The following is a 17532-nucleotide window of genomic DNA, read 5'->3' on the forward strand; positions in this document are numbered from 1 at the left end:
TTTCTCAAAGCTGTGCCACAGAGAGGATTGGGGCATGGATCGAATCGATATCTTTAATACCGATACTGTATTTTAAATCGCTACACTCTAGTCTTTGATGATATCCAGTTGAACAAGTAGAACATGGTTCAACTAGTTATGTATCTACCACAGTGTCTACATCAAGCATGTCCTTAGGATACAAATTTGAAGAATTCAAAAGAAAGGATAGTCTCACAGCATGAACAAATTTTATAGCGTTACAAAATATATCAGAAAATAGCAATAGCAGATTATAGAACATGGTGAAGTACTTAAAGAATCGCATAAGGTGTTGCAATATCCTAAACAAGAATAACGTGTTTCATACACGTCGACATTTCACGGAAGCTTATCGTTTTCTTATTCGTTTGCAGCTAGAGCAACCATACTGAAACGGACTTCATCAGGGTCGCGGGCCATGTATTCACGGCACACGCGGACTGCGTCATCCAAAAATGTATCAGCGGTCGAAGCTCCGTGATTAACCGGGATCGACTGCCTTCCATCTAGAAAAACATGAAAAGAAGATTCTCAAATTCCGATGAGTGGGTACGACAAAGAAAATATATTTCCAAATAAGTTAGCAAGTATCCAAGATTTAAGATGGTTCTGCAACTCGGTACTTTCTTTTTGTAATTTCCTTCGTAGAAACCTGGATCTATGTTATGACTCACATTGCCACACTTTTGAACACGAAGATTGGGTAAGTGAGATTCATTAATTAGATAATTTTTATATAGAAATGTATTGACTGTCTAGAACATCTGTAAAATCATCACGAAGTTACGTAGCGAATTTTATCTTTTCGAAGTTTTGATCGATCCAAAATTTTTCTTATATTATCTTATAAAATGTCTTATGTAGAAAATACGAACCTAACTCGTACAATGATCCATCCTTCTCGACAAATGTTATGAAATGATGATTGACTGGGGAATCGTCACCAGGAGCCTGAAATATCAAGAATAAAATTAAATTTAATTTAATGCATTTGTTTTCAAGCGATCTAGAGATACAGCATAAGCAATAGCTTTATTCAAATAATTAACAGAATATATGAGGCATACAATTACCTCCGTCTGTCCTTCCTGAGCTAGTTCTTTGTGGGTATCAATAATAACCTCTGATTTAGCAAGTAGTTCGCCACGCTCAAGGGGGGAAAGTCCCTTGGTGCTATCCAAGAATGATTTTAGCTGCCCATCTTCCAGTTGAATCCTGTGAATATATAATCTGCTGGTTAGTGTGGTCGTTTATTGACGTGGAAGTTGATTAAGTATCATGATACCTACTTATCACTGTTATTAGCTACTCCATGAATAAGTGCAACGGTGCCACAAGCATTAGAGACACATTGTTTCATGTAATATATGTCCTCAGATATTTTTTGTCCATCCTCTTTCAGCTTGGCCTCCCTATCATTTTTGAACCTATCTGACTGCAAATGTAGATACACCCAGACACTTGTCTTTATTTACTATAACCATATAGGTGTGTGCCTCAAGAATATTTTTACCTTGTCTGTAATCGGATACAGGAGAATAAGAGCAAGGACTGGCCTAGGTATTACAGCCAACAAGTCAGGATCCACTCCATAAACATCAACGATGCCCCAGTTCTTCGGTACTCCAAGTTTATGTAGAAACTAAAATACAAGCAGAGCCAAGAAAGTTAACGCACCATATACCCAATTTCTCAACAGCTGAAGCATAAAAGTAATAAAAAGCACAATGAACGTATTGAAACGGAATATTGTTGGAAGCATCTCTGTGTGACAGTTAACAGTGATCCTTCTTTCGCAATACGAGATTTATAAACAATTGTAGACTGGGGCGAGAAGATCAACATGTCTCTAACGTTTTCGTTAAAAAAATATACGTGCATAAGGAACTGTTTGATAGCTAATGAACTAGTTTAAAATCAACACTTAGCCGATAGTTAAAGGTCAATTCATCACCTTGGTCATGACCTGAAACAAACACAAAAACGCATTAATGGTTTCGTATATACAAAAATAAATGTGGTACGAACAGTGTGGGGTGAAAATACCTCTGGATTCGACTCTAACGGGACCCATGCCATGATTTACGGTAGGAGAAAATTATTTCCGATATACACTAACGAAAATCAAGCTGGCAGATTTCAAGAATTGCGTCTGTTCAGTTTGTCGGAAACTCAATGATATCCTAGGATGATATCCTCCATTGAGTATGCTATATTCCACTGATCCTGAAGAAAGGCAACCTTGGAAAAAATTTCCTGTTGCTCCAACGGGTCAAGTGGGCGAATTGTTTTGTCGGTAATTTACATGCATCGCAGTGTTTGTCGGTAAGTGAATAAGTTGCTGTGGTGTCGGGCCGAGAATGTGATATCCGAGTTCACTCGGGTAAGGTTTCTGAACTCAGCCCAGATCGCGTACTGGTCGGCTATAATTATGGCTAATCGAGCGTATTAGCAATATTTACCTTCGGCACGCGGTCGCGCTGACTTACGACTCATATTGCAAAGATCTTCAATCGACGTTGCAAACTTACGCTCAACGCGAAAAGACCCACTTTGTTTTCTTGAGGCAGAATCTTAATATTCGGAGTGTGAAAGAGCGGACATGGGAATATAATTTCAGAAATATTCTAACTTCTACTTGATATTTCATGCAGAAGGAATGGTACTTTGAATAGTTGATTATGGTGCAAAAAACTGGAGATCCTTGCAATTCCAGTAGAAATTAGCAATTGATGAATGCGTACTGTCCATGCGATCCATCTTGATTGGCGACTTATGGTGTCTTTATGATGCTGAGCACTAATGATAGGTTGTAACCTGGTAAATGACACCAGTTAAGCTATTACTAGACCGTGGTAATGGTGTAATATTTCACTGATATACATTAGCTTACTAACAAAATTCAATAATCTGATGCAATGAGTTATAAATCAAGCTTTCTCCATCAAGAGTTAAGGTAAAATTCACAAACACACTTGTAACTGGTCATTTGTTCATAACGTGGAAAATCAATAAGGTGGGGGTGATGGATTTTCAATTTATTCAACCAGGACGATTTATTTTTACATTTAATACATTCTACGTCGTTTAAATCACAGACTACACTGTAAAATATCTGCGCCTATGTTACATTTATACAATAGCTATGTAGATGTGGCGGTCGTTAAAGTACCGGGAACATTGTTTAAAATTACGCGCACAGGCATTGGAAAAATAATTGTAATAAGCAATGACAAATTGTTTGGGCTGTGTATAATATATTCTCTCCAAAGACCATGTCAAAGGTTTTAAAACGTATGAACCTGATACTACAGGATCATTTATTCGTTGCTGAACACGAGTGTAACCGATGCAGCCAGCCCACCCTGATACTCGCGTAAGAGGCTCTCTCATAGCCGAGTCTTGTGTTCAACGATGAATAAATGACCCTGTAGGTACGCACTAATATATACGCGGATGCGAGAGCCGTGGATTGCAGTTAGTATCACATTAGCCCCATACATCTCCATATTTGTTTGTCTCTTTGTTAGGAATAGGAGGGGGTGAAGACCTTCGTGTCGGTGGCTCTGTACGTGAGTCGTTGGCGATAGAGCTCATCCTAAAAATGAAATACACGATTTATAGAGAAATGAGAATAGAATATATTAAATTGAGATTTTCAAGAATTTGTTGAACGTGATTGCACTTACGGATTGTATTTTTCTTTACTGGCTTTCAAATAATCTTCTCTGTTCCTACCCCTTAGCTCGGCATACGAAACTGCTGGTTTTTGTATGTAATTTTCATCGAGTATATTATCATTCGATGCATCTAATCTCGGACCTGAATATTCGATTTTTTATTTTATTATACAATATTATACCCATACGGGTGTGCAAATATCAATTAATAAGCAGCCCCAATGAGCTGTTGTAAAATTCAGTAAATATCTACATGCATGCATATGTTTGTATTTTCAACCACGCCTTGGTTCGGTATGTGTGCATTAGGGTGTTTCAAAAAAAGACGGATTTTTTTTTTTTCTTATGGTGTCCAAAAATTGATAGTATATCTAAAAACAAAAATTTTGGCGACAATATTAGCTCTTAATATCAATAGGAAGGTTTGCCTCTATCCATTTCTTTATTTTCCATTTAAATAACATGGGAAATTTTTTTTTTTCATTTTTGAATTTTTATTACTTTGGAACGGTTCATCGTAACAACAATCTGAAAAAAGAGATTTGTAGGAGATTTTACGCTCTACAAAAAACGTCTGAAGATCAAAGTTCCTCAAACCAACCGTTTCTAAGATATCAGCGATCAAAAATAACACTAATCAAAAATTTCAAATATTTTCCAATAAAACTACAAAAAAATATCATATGCCATATTTATATTATTTTTCATACTGGCACCAAAATTTTTGTTTTTAGATATACTATCAAGTTTGGGAATCCATAAGAAAAAAAAAAAATCCGTCTTTTTTTGAAACACCCTAGTGTGCATATTATACAGAAAAATGTAGATAGATTAAATACTAAAAGTTCGAGTAACTATTTTTCCTCTGTCGAACGTTTGGATAACGACTGTCGGTTTCAATGTGAACTTACCATTTAACTCATTACCGGTATAACTGTCCATATTGCTGGGTGAATTGTAAACATCAATGTCGATTGCAGAATTCATTTGTGCATTATTTGATGGTTTAATCGGAGTGACGCCAGTAAAGTTTAGATTTGAATCAGTTATTATTTCTGTTGTTAGACTGGATAGAGAAATCAACAGTTACATATTTCAATAAGAGCATGTGTAATTTTTACTTTTCTCTAGACATGCTCCATCAAAATGTATTCCTTGCATTAATCAAAATTCAGCAATGCTTTATTTCTTACCTTCCCATTGATTTTTGTCGCATAATGGCACCAATCGGACTGTCCGGAAGATTCTTAAATTTTTCTCTGCATGACGGTAGGGCTGTAATTTTTCCTACAAAAAAACCTACCACAGACGCAACTCCAACCTTGGGATAGATACCAAACCTTGGGTGAACATTTAGCCTGAACGATTTGATACTTTGGTAGGCCAACCCTCCGAATGTAATTGCACCAATGGTACCATTAACATTGCTCTTACCACGGCATTCAGCCAATAGTTTCAACTCATCTGGAGTAGGTTGATAATTCTGCAATGAAAATAAAATTTAAAATGATATACGCCACAAATAGCATCGGCCGAGTCTGTAAATGAAAACTATCAGGTTCGATAGCGCAAGTGTGATACAAATCGCATAGACAAACGAGCAGAAATTAAAGTTTGCGGTAACAATAAAAAATATATGAACAGAGTCCAACAACTGATTGACAATTGTGTGCTTCAAGCAATAACAATTTTCATTAGCTATCATCGCGTTCATCACCATTTTTTACCCAACATATCACAGATTATACACGGCTGTATACACAAATTATTTACATGTGGCAGGCAATCCAGAGGTAGTGAAATAGATTTTTCATTTCTACAGACATTATTTTGCAGTAATGCAACACGTCGTTACACCGCACAATTCAATTGCGCAACGTAGTCACCGTTAGGCCGTTGACCAGAGCACAGATAGGCATTTGTGGTAAACTTTATTACAAAGTATTGCAATGATAATACGTAGTAGCATATGGCATCACGTTTATAAAATTTCTGATAATTGGTGGCATCAAATAAGAATACTATAAGTGTCAAAGACAAGTGCCGGCCTACAGATATTGTGAATTTCCACAGTCATAATTGAGGGTTATACAGGTTAACCTGTCATTCGAGTAAAATACCATTCTTTATGACGAATCGAAAACATAAAAACTTATTTACTTTGGGTAACGAATTTACTCGTGAATTTTCATCGACCGGATTATTGTAGACATTTTCCATGACAAATGTAATGTAAATGCGTATCGTTAGTTCCAAATGGTAATATTATGGAAGCTAGAGAAAGGAGACCTAGCTCCGTATGTAACGAACGGTCGCTGTTTAGACGCGCTATACAAATATACCACGGAGACTAGATATAAGGAAAACTATCATAATGCATATGAAACGGCCGAAAATTTGCAGAACGAACTTTCTACACTAGAGGCGCTGGCATTGCTGATGTTATATTGAGAAGTATCGAGATTATGTAAGGAGGAGGAACACCATGTATACAAATAGCTGCCTACAATAAGATGGCACAGGTGTTTCGAATGGACCGAAAAAAATTAATAGAGTGTAAGGCTTTCTAGCAATTACAGTGCAAAATCATTGACCGATCGATATTGGGCATCCCTGCAACCAATGGCACTTTGGTAGAAAAAGCGACGCTAGTGGTGAAAAAAGAAACCTGATGGGTACTATTGTACTATTTTAGGGGGTAGATTCTGTTAATTCTCCCGTTTGACCTCCTCCTTCTTATATAGTCTCCACATTTAGAACGGGAATGCCGTGATCATGGAGACTAAAGGTAGTCTCCATGGCCGTGATACAAGCAATAACAAACGGACGCCATCAACTTCATGTTAACGTCATCAGCGCTACGTGCTACCCTGGTGGACATTGTGCGAAAATGATATTTTTCTCCTTATTTCTGGACGTATATAAAGCCAAAACGCCTATGTCGTTCGTCTTCCTAATATCTAAGCTCCATGACGTATACTATGAAATTCTGATATATCTACCGATATGTAACTCATATTAATACAAACTTATATCAGAGGACGTACCGTCCGACGCGCCTCTCGAAAAGTCGAAGAATATCTGTGAGTATAGACCCGTACAAGTCCGTTGTTGGACCTGCTGCTGCAGCGTGCAATAATCATGCCCAATTCTACCTTAAACTGGTGCTACAGGAAAAGTTCCCCCCCCCCCCCTCACTCTCTCTCTCTCTCTCTCTCTCTGTGTATACACATACTGTCTAATATTGCCATAGGCATAAATAAAATATCTATCTATCTCTCTCTCGCATTACGGCTTCTGCTCGGTGCACGGCCGCGCACTATCTCTACAAGTCTATGGTCTCGTCACCGACGCCCTGCTCAGCCCCCTGACACTCACCACTGCTCGTATACTAAAAAATTGTACGCGTCTTGTCTTCGTTTTTTAGTTCCTCTACGTGGCGCTAGTAGACTTCTGACACGCTCGCTGCCCTCGCTGACAGCGCGCAAGCTCGTCAAGTAACTACTATCATTTATTGAGGTTATTGTTGTCTGGTAACTAGACCGCAGCGACAACTGGTGGTGCCGCTAGAATTGAAATTTGCACTCGCTAAGCGACACGAATAATTGTGGCTCCCAGCATAGGAGTTTCCAGACCTGTATATAAGACTGTGCTTCTACCCCTCTGCTATTTTTTGTCAACTCAGGATCGTACCAGATCGTAGCGCGGTTCATTTGAATGTTGGCCACTAAAATATAAAATGTAAACACAACGTATCTCTACATATTTACAGGGTGGGCCGAAAAAAATGGGACTGATTTGAAACGTGAATGAAGTGCAGACGTGTTGACCGATTTTCAAAAATTTTATTTCCCTCGAAAACCGAAGAATGATTTTTGAAGTTATACTTCTTTAGGCGCGTTATGAAAAACTGATGAGAATGAAATTTCAAGATGCGCGCGCATCACTGTAACACAAAATTGTAACACAAAATTAACAGGATGAAGTTGCCCACTCAACCGAATTCATTAAGTCTCGATAAAAAGCTAAATATTTATCCACATTGTTTTAGTTTTTACAGTCACAACACGTGTTTTATTTTCATACAAGTGCGAATTATATATGTGGCAATAAAATATATTCAGTAGTGATTTAAATTGAATATTTGGATTAATATTATTTACTATTTGTGAATATTAGTGAAAAAATTGTGCTAAAATACTTTTTCAAGTGCTCCAATATAATTGAGGTTAGTTATCCGTATGTATTGTTTATTGATATAAATTAAAATATCATTATTTAATATAATTAATACTAAATATTATTAAATTATCAATGTTGAATATTTATTATTGGTTTTTTAATATTTACAAAATAAAGAAATAAATTCAATAGAACATTTAATAAAAAGTTCGTGACAAAAATTTAATAGATTATTTAAATATAATGTAAGACATCCGTTATTTGTTTTATTGTTTTTTATTACATACTTCTTTTCTTTATCATTGTGTGACAGAAGATTTTGACACGTTGTGTATTTTTTAATGATGCCAAAGAAGTATAACTTCTCACGCGTGTACGTAAGTACCTACACGCACCCATTTTTTTTCATTTCGCGTTTGAAAATTTCCAAAATTTTTGTTCGTTGTTGAGGTACACGCTCTTGAAAAACGGGTTTTGAAGAAGTTGCTAGGACACTGAAAAAAAATGAATATTAAAGAATGTTCAAATCGATTTTCTTCAGAAATTGTGATTCAAAGATTAATTCTGGCATTTCAGAAACCCTCCGAAATTTTATTCACACGTCTTAAAACGTTTCTTGTAAAATTGGAATCAAAATGCGCGCTTCAAAGTTAAAATTCGGTTTTCAGGCCATCAACAAGAAAGTTCGCCATCAGAAAAATCGGTGGCAAATGGTGTCGAGAACTTGACCAAAATTGATTCAACCAACGACCGACGACTATAACCACCAGGCAGATATAACGAACATTTTCGAATTTTCGAGATGGCATTACGGCTGGCTTTTTTGATACTGGCGAATTACCTAGAGCATCACATTTTCAGTCGTGAGAGAGAATAATTCGCTGAACCGTGGAAGTTGAAGTCATATAGCCTGTTGTCCTTACTCTTCGGTGCACAAGATATTGCATTCTGGCGAAGGAGAGTTCGCTGCTTTAAAAAAATACGAAATAATCGATTCATTTTTACCGATTCAATCAAGTCGTGTTCGATTATTTTTTTGGACGCGCGATTAATCGCCGCATCGATTATTTTTATCTCAGTGGTCATTGCTAAACACAACACACTCATATTTTAGAAATCTTAGTTCGGTAAGCATCATTATACCTAAAATGAAGAAAATTGCGACTTCTTCCCCAATTTTTCGTTACGATAACGTTACTAATTTTAACCTCGTTTACGGCAGTGTAATACTTGACCGTAAATCGTGGACACATTGAACCTTACAGCTGAATTGTGCTGCACATTTGCTTTTTCGCGTTGATCACATTAATTATTAGAAAACTTTGAGATTAGAGATCAACGAAATGAATGACAAGCACTGTGTCGTAAATTTTTTTGTAATGAATTGAACGAAAGTAAATTAGTCGATGAATCGTAATTTGAGATCGAAATTAAGTTGAAGTCTCTTTAATATTAACTTTTTTTAAGTCTCCCAGCAAATTACAATAGGTATTGTATTGCGTTGTTCTTGGGAGTAAGAAACGAAAAACCGGTTTTCAGGGAAAACGATCGAGTTTGATAAATAATTGATTATACTCGATTAATTAATCGGGAAAAAGTAGTCGATTACTTTGGTCATTCTTATTACGCCAGATATATCTTGAAAATCACATATTTTTTCTCCTTTCGCGGACATCGACTGCTCTACCTGCGGACGAAGCTGCGGACTTTGTTTTATACACGACGAGATCGGGTATACAAGAGAATCGGTTAGGGGCGCGGGTGAGTATATGTATACGGATACGTCCAATACTTTTCGACCGCGGCCTGCGGCCTTGGGTCAGCGATTCGGCTGCTGATTTTTTTCAAGAAAGTAGGTTATAAAAAATGACGATTCTCCAAATTTGAGCTTAGTATAAGAAAATCTGGTGGCTATAGAAATTTTTCAAGTTTTTAATAGTTCAATTTTTTAGTTATTTTCACGATTTTTTCACGGGAGCCCTATGGGACTTGAAGACTCGAATCAAACGTCATTCCCCTTCTCTGACTTTGTATTTTTAAGAAAAAAATAGTTTTTTACTCCAAAGCAAAATGCCATGAAGTACGAAATATTATGTGGGAAACTTGAACATTTTGAAAATTCACAGCTCGTTAACAGCTTCGACTCCGAGCTGGAAATTTTCAGCGTTGTTTGGGGATAGAATGAAGTATATTCCCTGAAAATTTCAAGCGATTTCGAGTTGATAGAAAAAAGTTACAGCTATCTGAAAACAGCGATTTTTCAGAAATCAGTTGGTTTTGCAAGGCCGTATATAAAAAGGAACGTGGTGATTAATAATAATTCGTGTAGGCAGTGATAAAGTATACCTAGACGGAAAATTTGAGCCGTCGATTGGACGTCTGCTTGGAAAATTCTTGACTTGGCAGCGTTTCAAAGTTATGCGAAATTTTGCTAAAATAGTAGTTCATGAAAAGGTTCCTAATTAAACTGGATTTTGCTTTGGAGTAAAAAACTATTTTTTTCTTAAAAATACAAGGTCAGAGAAGGGGAATGACGTTTGATTCGAGTCTTCAAGTCCCATAGGGCTCCCGTGAAAAAATCGTGAAAATAACTAAAAAATTGAACTATTAAAAACTTGAAAAATTTCTATAGCCACCAGATTTTCTTATACTAAGCTCAAATTTGGAGAATCGTCTTTTTTTATAACCTACTTTCTTGAAAAAAATCAGCAGCCGAATCGCTGACCCAAGGCCGCAGGCCGCGGTCGAAAAGTATTCGACGTATCCGTATACATATATTATATGTATAATATTCATTATACGAAATATAATTCAATATGGTAATACCTACCTGCAATTGTTCAGCAAATGTTTGCGTAATTATTGCTGCGCTTGTAAGTAATTATGTTAAGTACAGGCTATATGCGACGGCGTTGAAGCTGATAACAGGGCGGTATAATAGTAAAGGAAAGATGCGTGTTGTTATATCCTACGGATGGATGTGCATAGTTCGGAGGAGAATAAGGTAACGGTGCGCGTTCAGGTACAGCTTTCGTCACAAAATGCTCCTGAACATGACGTAATACGAAATATAATCGAGAACTTTATTGTACAATTCCTGCGATGTAACGATACATTTATAAGAAAAATCGATACTTCGTGCAACTTTGGGATTGTCTAAAATGCAGAATAATACACATAATATATTGTATCTGTACTCATATTTGGAAAACTGAAATTCTCCGAAGTCATTTTAAAAATGAAAAGCGATAATTTTGGTTCCGCGAACTTCAACCTTGTTATAATTCAGATAGAGTGTCCGCAACAAGGAAATGATTTGGTAGCAAACGTATAAGATCTGCCGCCTAGGGTGCCATGTCGTATTGAGTACTCTTATAAAGTTATATACCCGACCCTCGAGCGCAGCGAGTGAGCCGCTCGCGCGGTCTATGCAACGCAGTCGCACTCATTGCCAGTATTCCATAAATGACCCTGTATGATTATTAGGTGGGTAGAAAAAAAATGAGTATTTTTTCTCTCTCTCTTAATCCCTCAAACGTTAGTGTTCGATAGAAGAACAATCCTCTCTAAAGATGAACCGTCTAGCTCAGGTCCGACAGATTCTTTTTTGCCCGATCACTTCGCAAGAGAAGGCAGGTTATATCAATTCGTCGCGTACGTTTTTTTTTTTTTTTTTGAAGTTATACTTCTTTAGGCGCGTTATGAAAAACTGATGAGAGTGAAATTTCAAGATGCGCGCGCATCACTGTAACACAAAATTAACAGGATGAAGTTGCCCACTCAACCGAATTCATTAAGTCTCGAAAAATTTGTGAATATTAGTGAAAAAATTGTGCTAAAATACTTTTTCAAGTGCTCCAATATAATTGAGGTTAGTTATCCGTATGTATTATTTATTGATATAAATTAAAATATCATTATTTAATATAATTAATAATAAATATTATTAAATTGGCAATGTTGAATATTTATTATTGGTTTTTTAATATTTACAAAATAAAGAAATAAATTTAATAGAACATTTAATAAAAAGTTCGTGACAAAAATTTAATAGATTATTTAAATATGTTGAGAAATGTGTTAGTGTGCATGGACGGCTATTTGTATTTTGAGTGTTTGCACTAGTAAAAATCCCATGCCCTCTGACCGCTCGGAGCGTGCTGCCGACCGATGTCGCCAGATCGCAACAAACCTTTTTCCGGTATACTACTGTCGAAACATGCGATGAGCTGCAGACATCTGCAACTGCAGTTCCTAGTTCAGTCAGTTCAGTTTCAGCACTCAGCAGAGTAACAGCTCACCCCTGAGTAGCTCCGCGTTTCTATTTTCATACTCTGTACTCAAACTATTACTTTGTACCACTTTTTGTATATATATCAATAAATACTTTTCTGCTAAAGGATTGAGTTCATTTCTTATGCTAAGAGATTAAACTCAATAAAATATAATGTAAGACATACGTTATTTGTTTTATTGTTTTTTAATGATGCCAAAGAAGTATAACTTGTCACGCGCGTACATAAGTACACGCACCCATTTTTTTTTTTTTTTATTTCGCATTTCGTCCGTTCGCGCATAACTCCTTAACGGATGCACAAATTTGGCTGTATCGTTTTTTATCCGAAAGCGCTTGGTCCGCCGGTGGTCCCATAGAAATTTGAAAATGATACGGGTATTGGTAGGAATTATGATTACTATCATTTTCAATAATTTCACGTCTGGTCGCGCATAACTGCTCAACGGATGCACCGATCCGAATGACTGTCGATTTTTTTTTTATTTTATCACGCGCGCATGAAAAGTGGGGCTTTGCGTAGCAGTTCAGCGGGACGTGAATAGCCAATTTCATCTCAGTGTTACAAAGATAGGTTTGCGCATGCTCGTTTCACGATTACTTCACTTTCATTCCTTGGGAGACCACTCTCGTTCCAGGGGAGAAGAAATTGTCCACTCGCATCTCGCAAAACTTATACCTATATCACGCCAAGGCCCGCCACCTTTCGCTCGCTTGTTAGAAAAACTATCGTATGTGAGTCGGGCCAAATGTTGGCGATTGCGACTCGTACAATTGCCGCCCTCGCTTCGCTCACAATCAGGCGCAAACTTCACACTCGTCGCAATCGCCAACTTTCGTCCCTAATTGTCACACAATTATACATACTGCCATGTTACACGAAAGAGCTTGCTCCGCCAGTGGTCCCGTACATAAAAATTTGTAAATTATCAATAGGCCCAAAAGTGGTCGGTTTTAGAGTCGTGGCCCGATTTGGTAAAAATTATTATACGTCTGTTAACGCGTAACTTCTCAACGGATTCGCCGAATTCCAGGATCCTATTTAATCTGAAAGCGCATGCTCCGCGAAAATGGCGCGTGGCCGTGTGAAATTAAAGTAATTATACTGGCCCATTAATAGCCAGGTCTGGAAAATCTAAATTTTCATTCCGTCATAGCCGCATCTTTCGTTGGCCTGTCCGTATCTGAATACACCTATCGTATAGGTATATTATATCTATAGATAATGTAGGGGCGGGGCGGGCAAAGTAGACACCCACAGAAATTAACGCTCCAAATAGTGGTTTTAATCAATGGATCTTTAAATTTTTACCGAAAAATGATAACCTAACCGATGCTGACAATGAGTATTGAACGCTCTTGGCTGTAAAATCCGGTATTTGCGGGCGAAATGAGCTAAAAATTTTCGAAATTTTCAATAATGAAAAATGTTTTAAATTAATTTTCGCATTTAATTTAGAATATTTTTAACATGATTTTAACATTAATCGAGCTATACCTATACCTATAAGAGGCGTGCGGAGAAAAGGCGGGCGAAATATGGGCCCCTTAAAAATCATGCTATACCTACTTTTCTAAAGTTGCTTCAAAGGCATCTGATTACCGATTTCAATTACCGTGCAAATCTGAAAACCATACCTTCACGGTTGCCAAGCGATGTTATCCTTATCTCGGGTGTCCGTAAAAAAAACGTTTCTCAATTTTCAAAAAATATGAAAAATTGTCAGGAGTGCCAACCTTGCCCGCCCCTCCGCTACATACCTATAGGCAAAGGAATAAAAAAAAAAAAAAAAAAAAAAAAAAAAAAACTAAAGAGTATTAAATAGATAAATTGACAATAATTTTGTCTGAAATTTGTCGGGAACTGCAAAAAGTACAATTTGATTCATCATATCATACTTAAGTAAGAAAAGAATTTTTTTTTCCTTTCGGAGCCATGTTATTTTGCCTCATTGTTCTGAAATCGTTCATATCCCTCTGTCGATAATTATTTTTAATTTTTAATTCCCTTTTCATATGCATCATATACATAACCACCGAAAAAATTCACTTCACGCGCGTTTAAAGTCGAAATACTCGTAAAGCATTCAACATTATTTTCTTTAAATCATGCACAGATCCTTACAGCTGGCTCTTTACGCTTAGGTACCAAACCTCTACGACAAAGCATAGGCAATCATCACCATTTATAGAATACACCTTGCGGTCGTCTGAAAAGTACCGGCGGTAGTGTGGCTCCGTCAGTGCCGGCTATTGACAGCCACGTGGTTGTCGCCTGTGCCAATTACATGCGCGAATTTGACACAAGCCAAGCATGGCTGGCCAACGCTCTCGTATGCAAAAGTTGCGGATACGTTAGCGTAGGCGGTGACCGGCTGCAGGCTTGGATCGCACCGTTTCAAGTCAAATTCACGATACTTGTTTTTGGCCGCGTATCACGGACGGTGAACACGATAGAAGCCTGCACGTGTGCGAGCGGCGACTGCCGGTGCCCGAGGTGGCCAACTGCCGTAGCGCGTTGGCGATGCGGCGCGGGACGGCCGAAGGTTGGCAGTTGGTCCGCCATTGGCTACGACCGTCTACCAATCCACGGTCACTTCCATTCATAAGCAGTTGCGCTTCCGGAGCGACGGCGGGCCGGGCGGACGGTGAAGCAGCCGACCTCCGACCGCACCTCGATCGGCTCGCTACGGCAGTTTCCACGCCGCAATTCTGCGCAATCCAATGCGCGCGTAGCTCGTACCTAAGTACCGCGTGTAATGCCCGTAAGACATGACCGCATCGGTGAGTTAATTGCGCGCTCATGTCGGGTGGACAGAATAGATTTCACCGTCGTCTGCGGATTACTATCGCTTATGTGTCTTGGGTCTTCGCGGGTTGTTGGGGAAATTAACTGGTGCATATATCGGATAACCAATTGGAAATCATCACGGAAACAAAAATTACTACCGGCTGAGTTTACGCTACTTCGTGGAGATCTGGCGGTCTTTTGTCGTCGGCTTTACCTGCTAAAATTTTTGTAAACACAGCTTTTCTTCGTCATAAATTGTACCATCGATCTATAGTAAATCAGAGTACCTATTTCTATTATGCGGTAGCGCGAACCGAAAACTCTGTAGGTATAAGTAACTTGAACGGAAAGCTGCGCCTGCAGTCTCTCGTTTTGCCAAAGCGGTATAAGTAATATGTAAATGAGACGGTAGTTTTTTTTCCGTGACAGCGCAGCATCATTAGGTATTGCACGTAACGATATTACAATCGATCCTGCAGGTTGAGCTTGATACTGTGAAGATCTTTCTAAATTACCTAGACGTATTTCTTATTTTTATTTATTTGCTTATTTTTTTTTTTTTTTTTTTGTTGTTTCGCGTTGCCAGTGCCACAACTCTTGCAGCTGCATGAATCTTATCGTATACTCGGCGAGCATACCTATAGCCTGCAACGCTGCAACGGTGAGAAGATTCGCAATGCAACTGTTCCGACATTTACGTCTCTTATGCTAGCATTAAACTCTCCCGCTTAAATTGCAGTCGCTCTATTCTAACATAGGCATATTATCGTTATGATCCATACGCGTAGGCTGCAATGCCTATAAAAGTTACATACATAGGAAATTATGCAAATACACGGGACTGGATTATCATATTTGCAGATTAATACATGCGCGGGTCGTATGCCTATATCATACGTAGGACACGCATATTGATACCGAGCATCGAATGCGCGTCAGAAGCCGCCGCAGAATCCGTAATATCATAGACGGCAGGTGCAGACTGCAGTGGGTCATGTGAAATATTTGCACTTTGTCGTAATCCAGGTACCCTGTCGCAAACATGTGTGTATGTATAACAGTGCACGTCTAGTGCCCGTATGCGTTCACCAATGCATATGTATACATATAAATAGATACCACGATGGCCTACGTAGGTACACCAATTCGCAATACAGAGTACCGTTTTGCAATGTGTAAAGAGAAAGGGAATTTGCTGGGCATGGGTAGGTAATGGTAGGGGGTTCGAGGTGCCGCTCGAACCATGGGATAGTACCTACCCGCACACGGCTGACAAGGACTTCTTGCATTGCCGAATATATACCACCGGTCCGCGCGCGTTTCTTGATTATAGTCATAATATACATATACCTGTAGCGATCAAATCGACGGCTTATTGTTAGCAAAACAACCCCGTATAGGTATACCTTATAACGTGACTCAACGACATCGCGTATGCGCTTCGTTTCCTGCGGTACATATTTCATTTGAAAACCCATCCTATCTTAGAATTGGGTTCAACGATATACCTCCAGCGAACATTTCATTTACAAATTTTATTTAACCTGCGCCACCGTGGGTTACACGATCGTTGCGGAGATGTTTGTACATACTACTACTTAACACGTAAAATTCTATCAAGACAATTAATATTCTTTCCCATAGCACTTGATTCCCGCCCATAATTATTACTAGGGGGCTTTACCACAGCGCGCTTAGCCCGAGTCGAAATTTAGCGTCGTCTACTTTAAACCCTTCCCTTCGCACTCCTATGTTACAAGGTTTAACGATAGTGCAGTAGCTCCTATTTTACCACAATACCAAATCCTACTTTGACGCAAAAAAATTTCGTAATTTACCGATTTAACAAGTTTATAGGCTCAAAAGTATGGTTTGTTTAGAACCTCGTTTAACCCTCCGGAAGTAGGATTAAACCTGCTTGTTTGTAACGCTCCGTTAACGCTCAAAATCCTACCCCGCTGATAAAGGTCCATCGATTGTGATTGATTATGATTAAAGTGAAAAAAATACGATTATACAGAACGTATGAAATTAAATTAAATTCTCAATAAATGTGAATTGTCTTATATCTACATGCGTTTAATCGAATCTTCTGTATATTCAATCGGTTAAAAGGGCTTTTGCATTTGTAGCAACGTTAGTTAAATACAGTTGAAATGCGATACTTAATTTTAAAATGTTATTGAAACTTATCAAAATCACGTCGATATAGTCCTTGAATTATTCATTGTGAGTACGTACTTGAATGCATCTGTAATCGTATATCTATACAGGATGGGGCATTTAAAGTGCGAGACAGCAATAGTCCTCAAACTATAGACGATACTCAAAAAAGTTTCGGATTAGGTAAAGTTACCATTGTTCGAGAAGGCCGTAATACCGGACCATCTTGTTTCTTTTGCGGTGGAGGCGCTCAAGCTACGTCAAGACCTACGCCACTTTTTTAAATGAAACAATGTATTTTCTTTTTCTGCGACATTATTACTGACTTTGGGGGAAATTCAGTGATCTACAAGGCAAGGTCATTCTGGGCACGCGAAGTATGAAAATAGTCGAAAAATCGT

The 17532-nt window shown here is 38.1% G+C and overlaps 2 protein-coding genes across 2 annotated transcripts; both read right to left on the reverse strand.

Moving 5' to 3' along the window:
- Window positions 1-213: 213 nt before the first annotated feature.
- LOC124174975 (ubiquitin carboxyl-terminal hydrolase isozyme L3) lies at window positions 214-2240 on the reverse strand. Its single transcript, XM_046554733.1, has 7 exons — window positions 2068-2240; window positions 1976-1987; window positions 1535-1663; window positions 1311-1456; window positions 1095-1236; window positions 897-972; window positions 214-527 (listed from the first exon to the last, which is right to left on the reverse strand). Exons 1-7 carry the CDS (start codon window positions 2098-2100, stop codon window positions 382-384), a joined length of 684 nt encoding a protein of 227 aa, XP_046410689.1. The 5' UTR covers window positions 2101-2240; the 3' UTR covers window positions 214-381.
- Window positions 2241-3058: 818 nt separating this feature from the next.
- On the reverse strand, window positions 3059-6059 carry LOC124174974 (OCIA domain-containing protein 1-like). Its single transcript, XM_046554732.1, has 5 exons — window positions 5862-6059; window positions 4895-5184; window positions 4613-4767; window positions 3711-3843; window positions 3059-3619 (listed from the first exon to the last, which is right to left on the reverse strand). The coding sequence occupies exons 1-5, from the start codon at window positions 5919-5921 to the stop codon at window positions 3511-3513; spliced, it is 747 nt and encodes a 248-aa protein (XP_046410688.1). The 5' UTR covers window positions 5922-6059; the 3' UTR covers window positions 3059-3510.
- Window positions 6060-17532: the final 11473 nt, after the last annotated feature.

This window comes from Neodiprion fabricii, chromosome 2, assembly GCF_021155785.1.
Source record: "Neodiprion fabricii isolate iyNeoFabr1 chromosome 2, iyNeoFabr1.1, whole genome shotgun sequence".
Taxonomy (NCBI): Eukaryota; Metazoa; Arthropoda; class Insecta; order Hymenoptera; family Diprionidae; genus Neodiprion; species Neodiprion fabricii.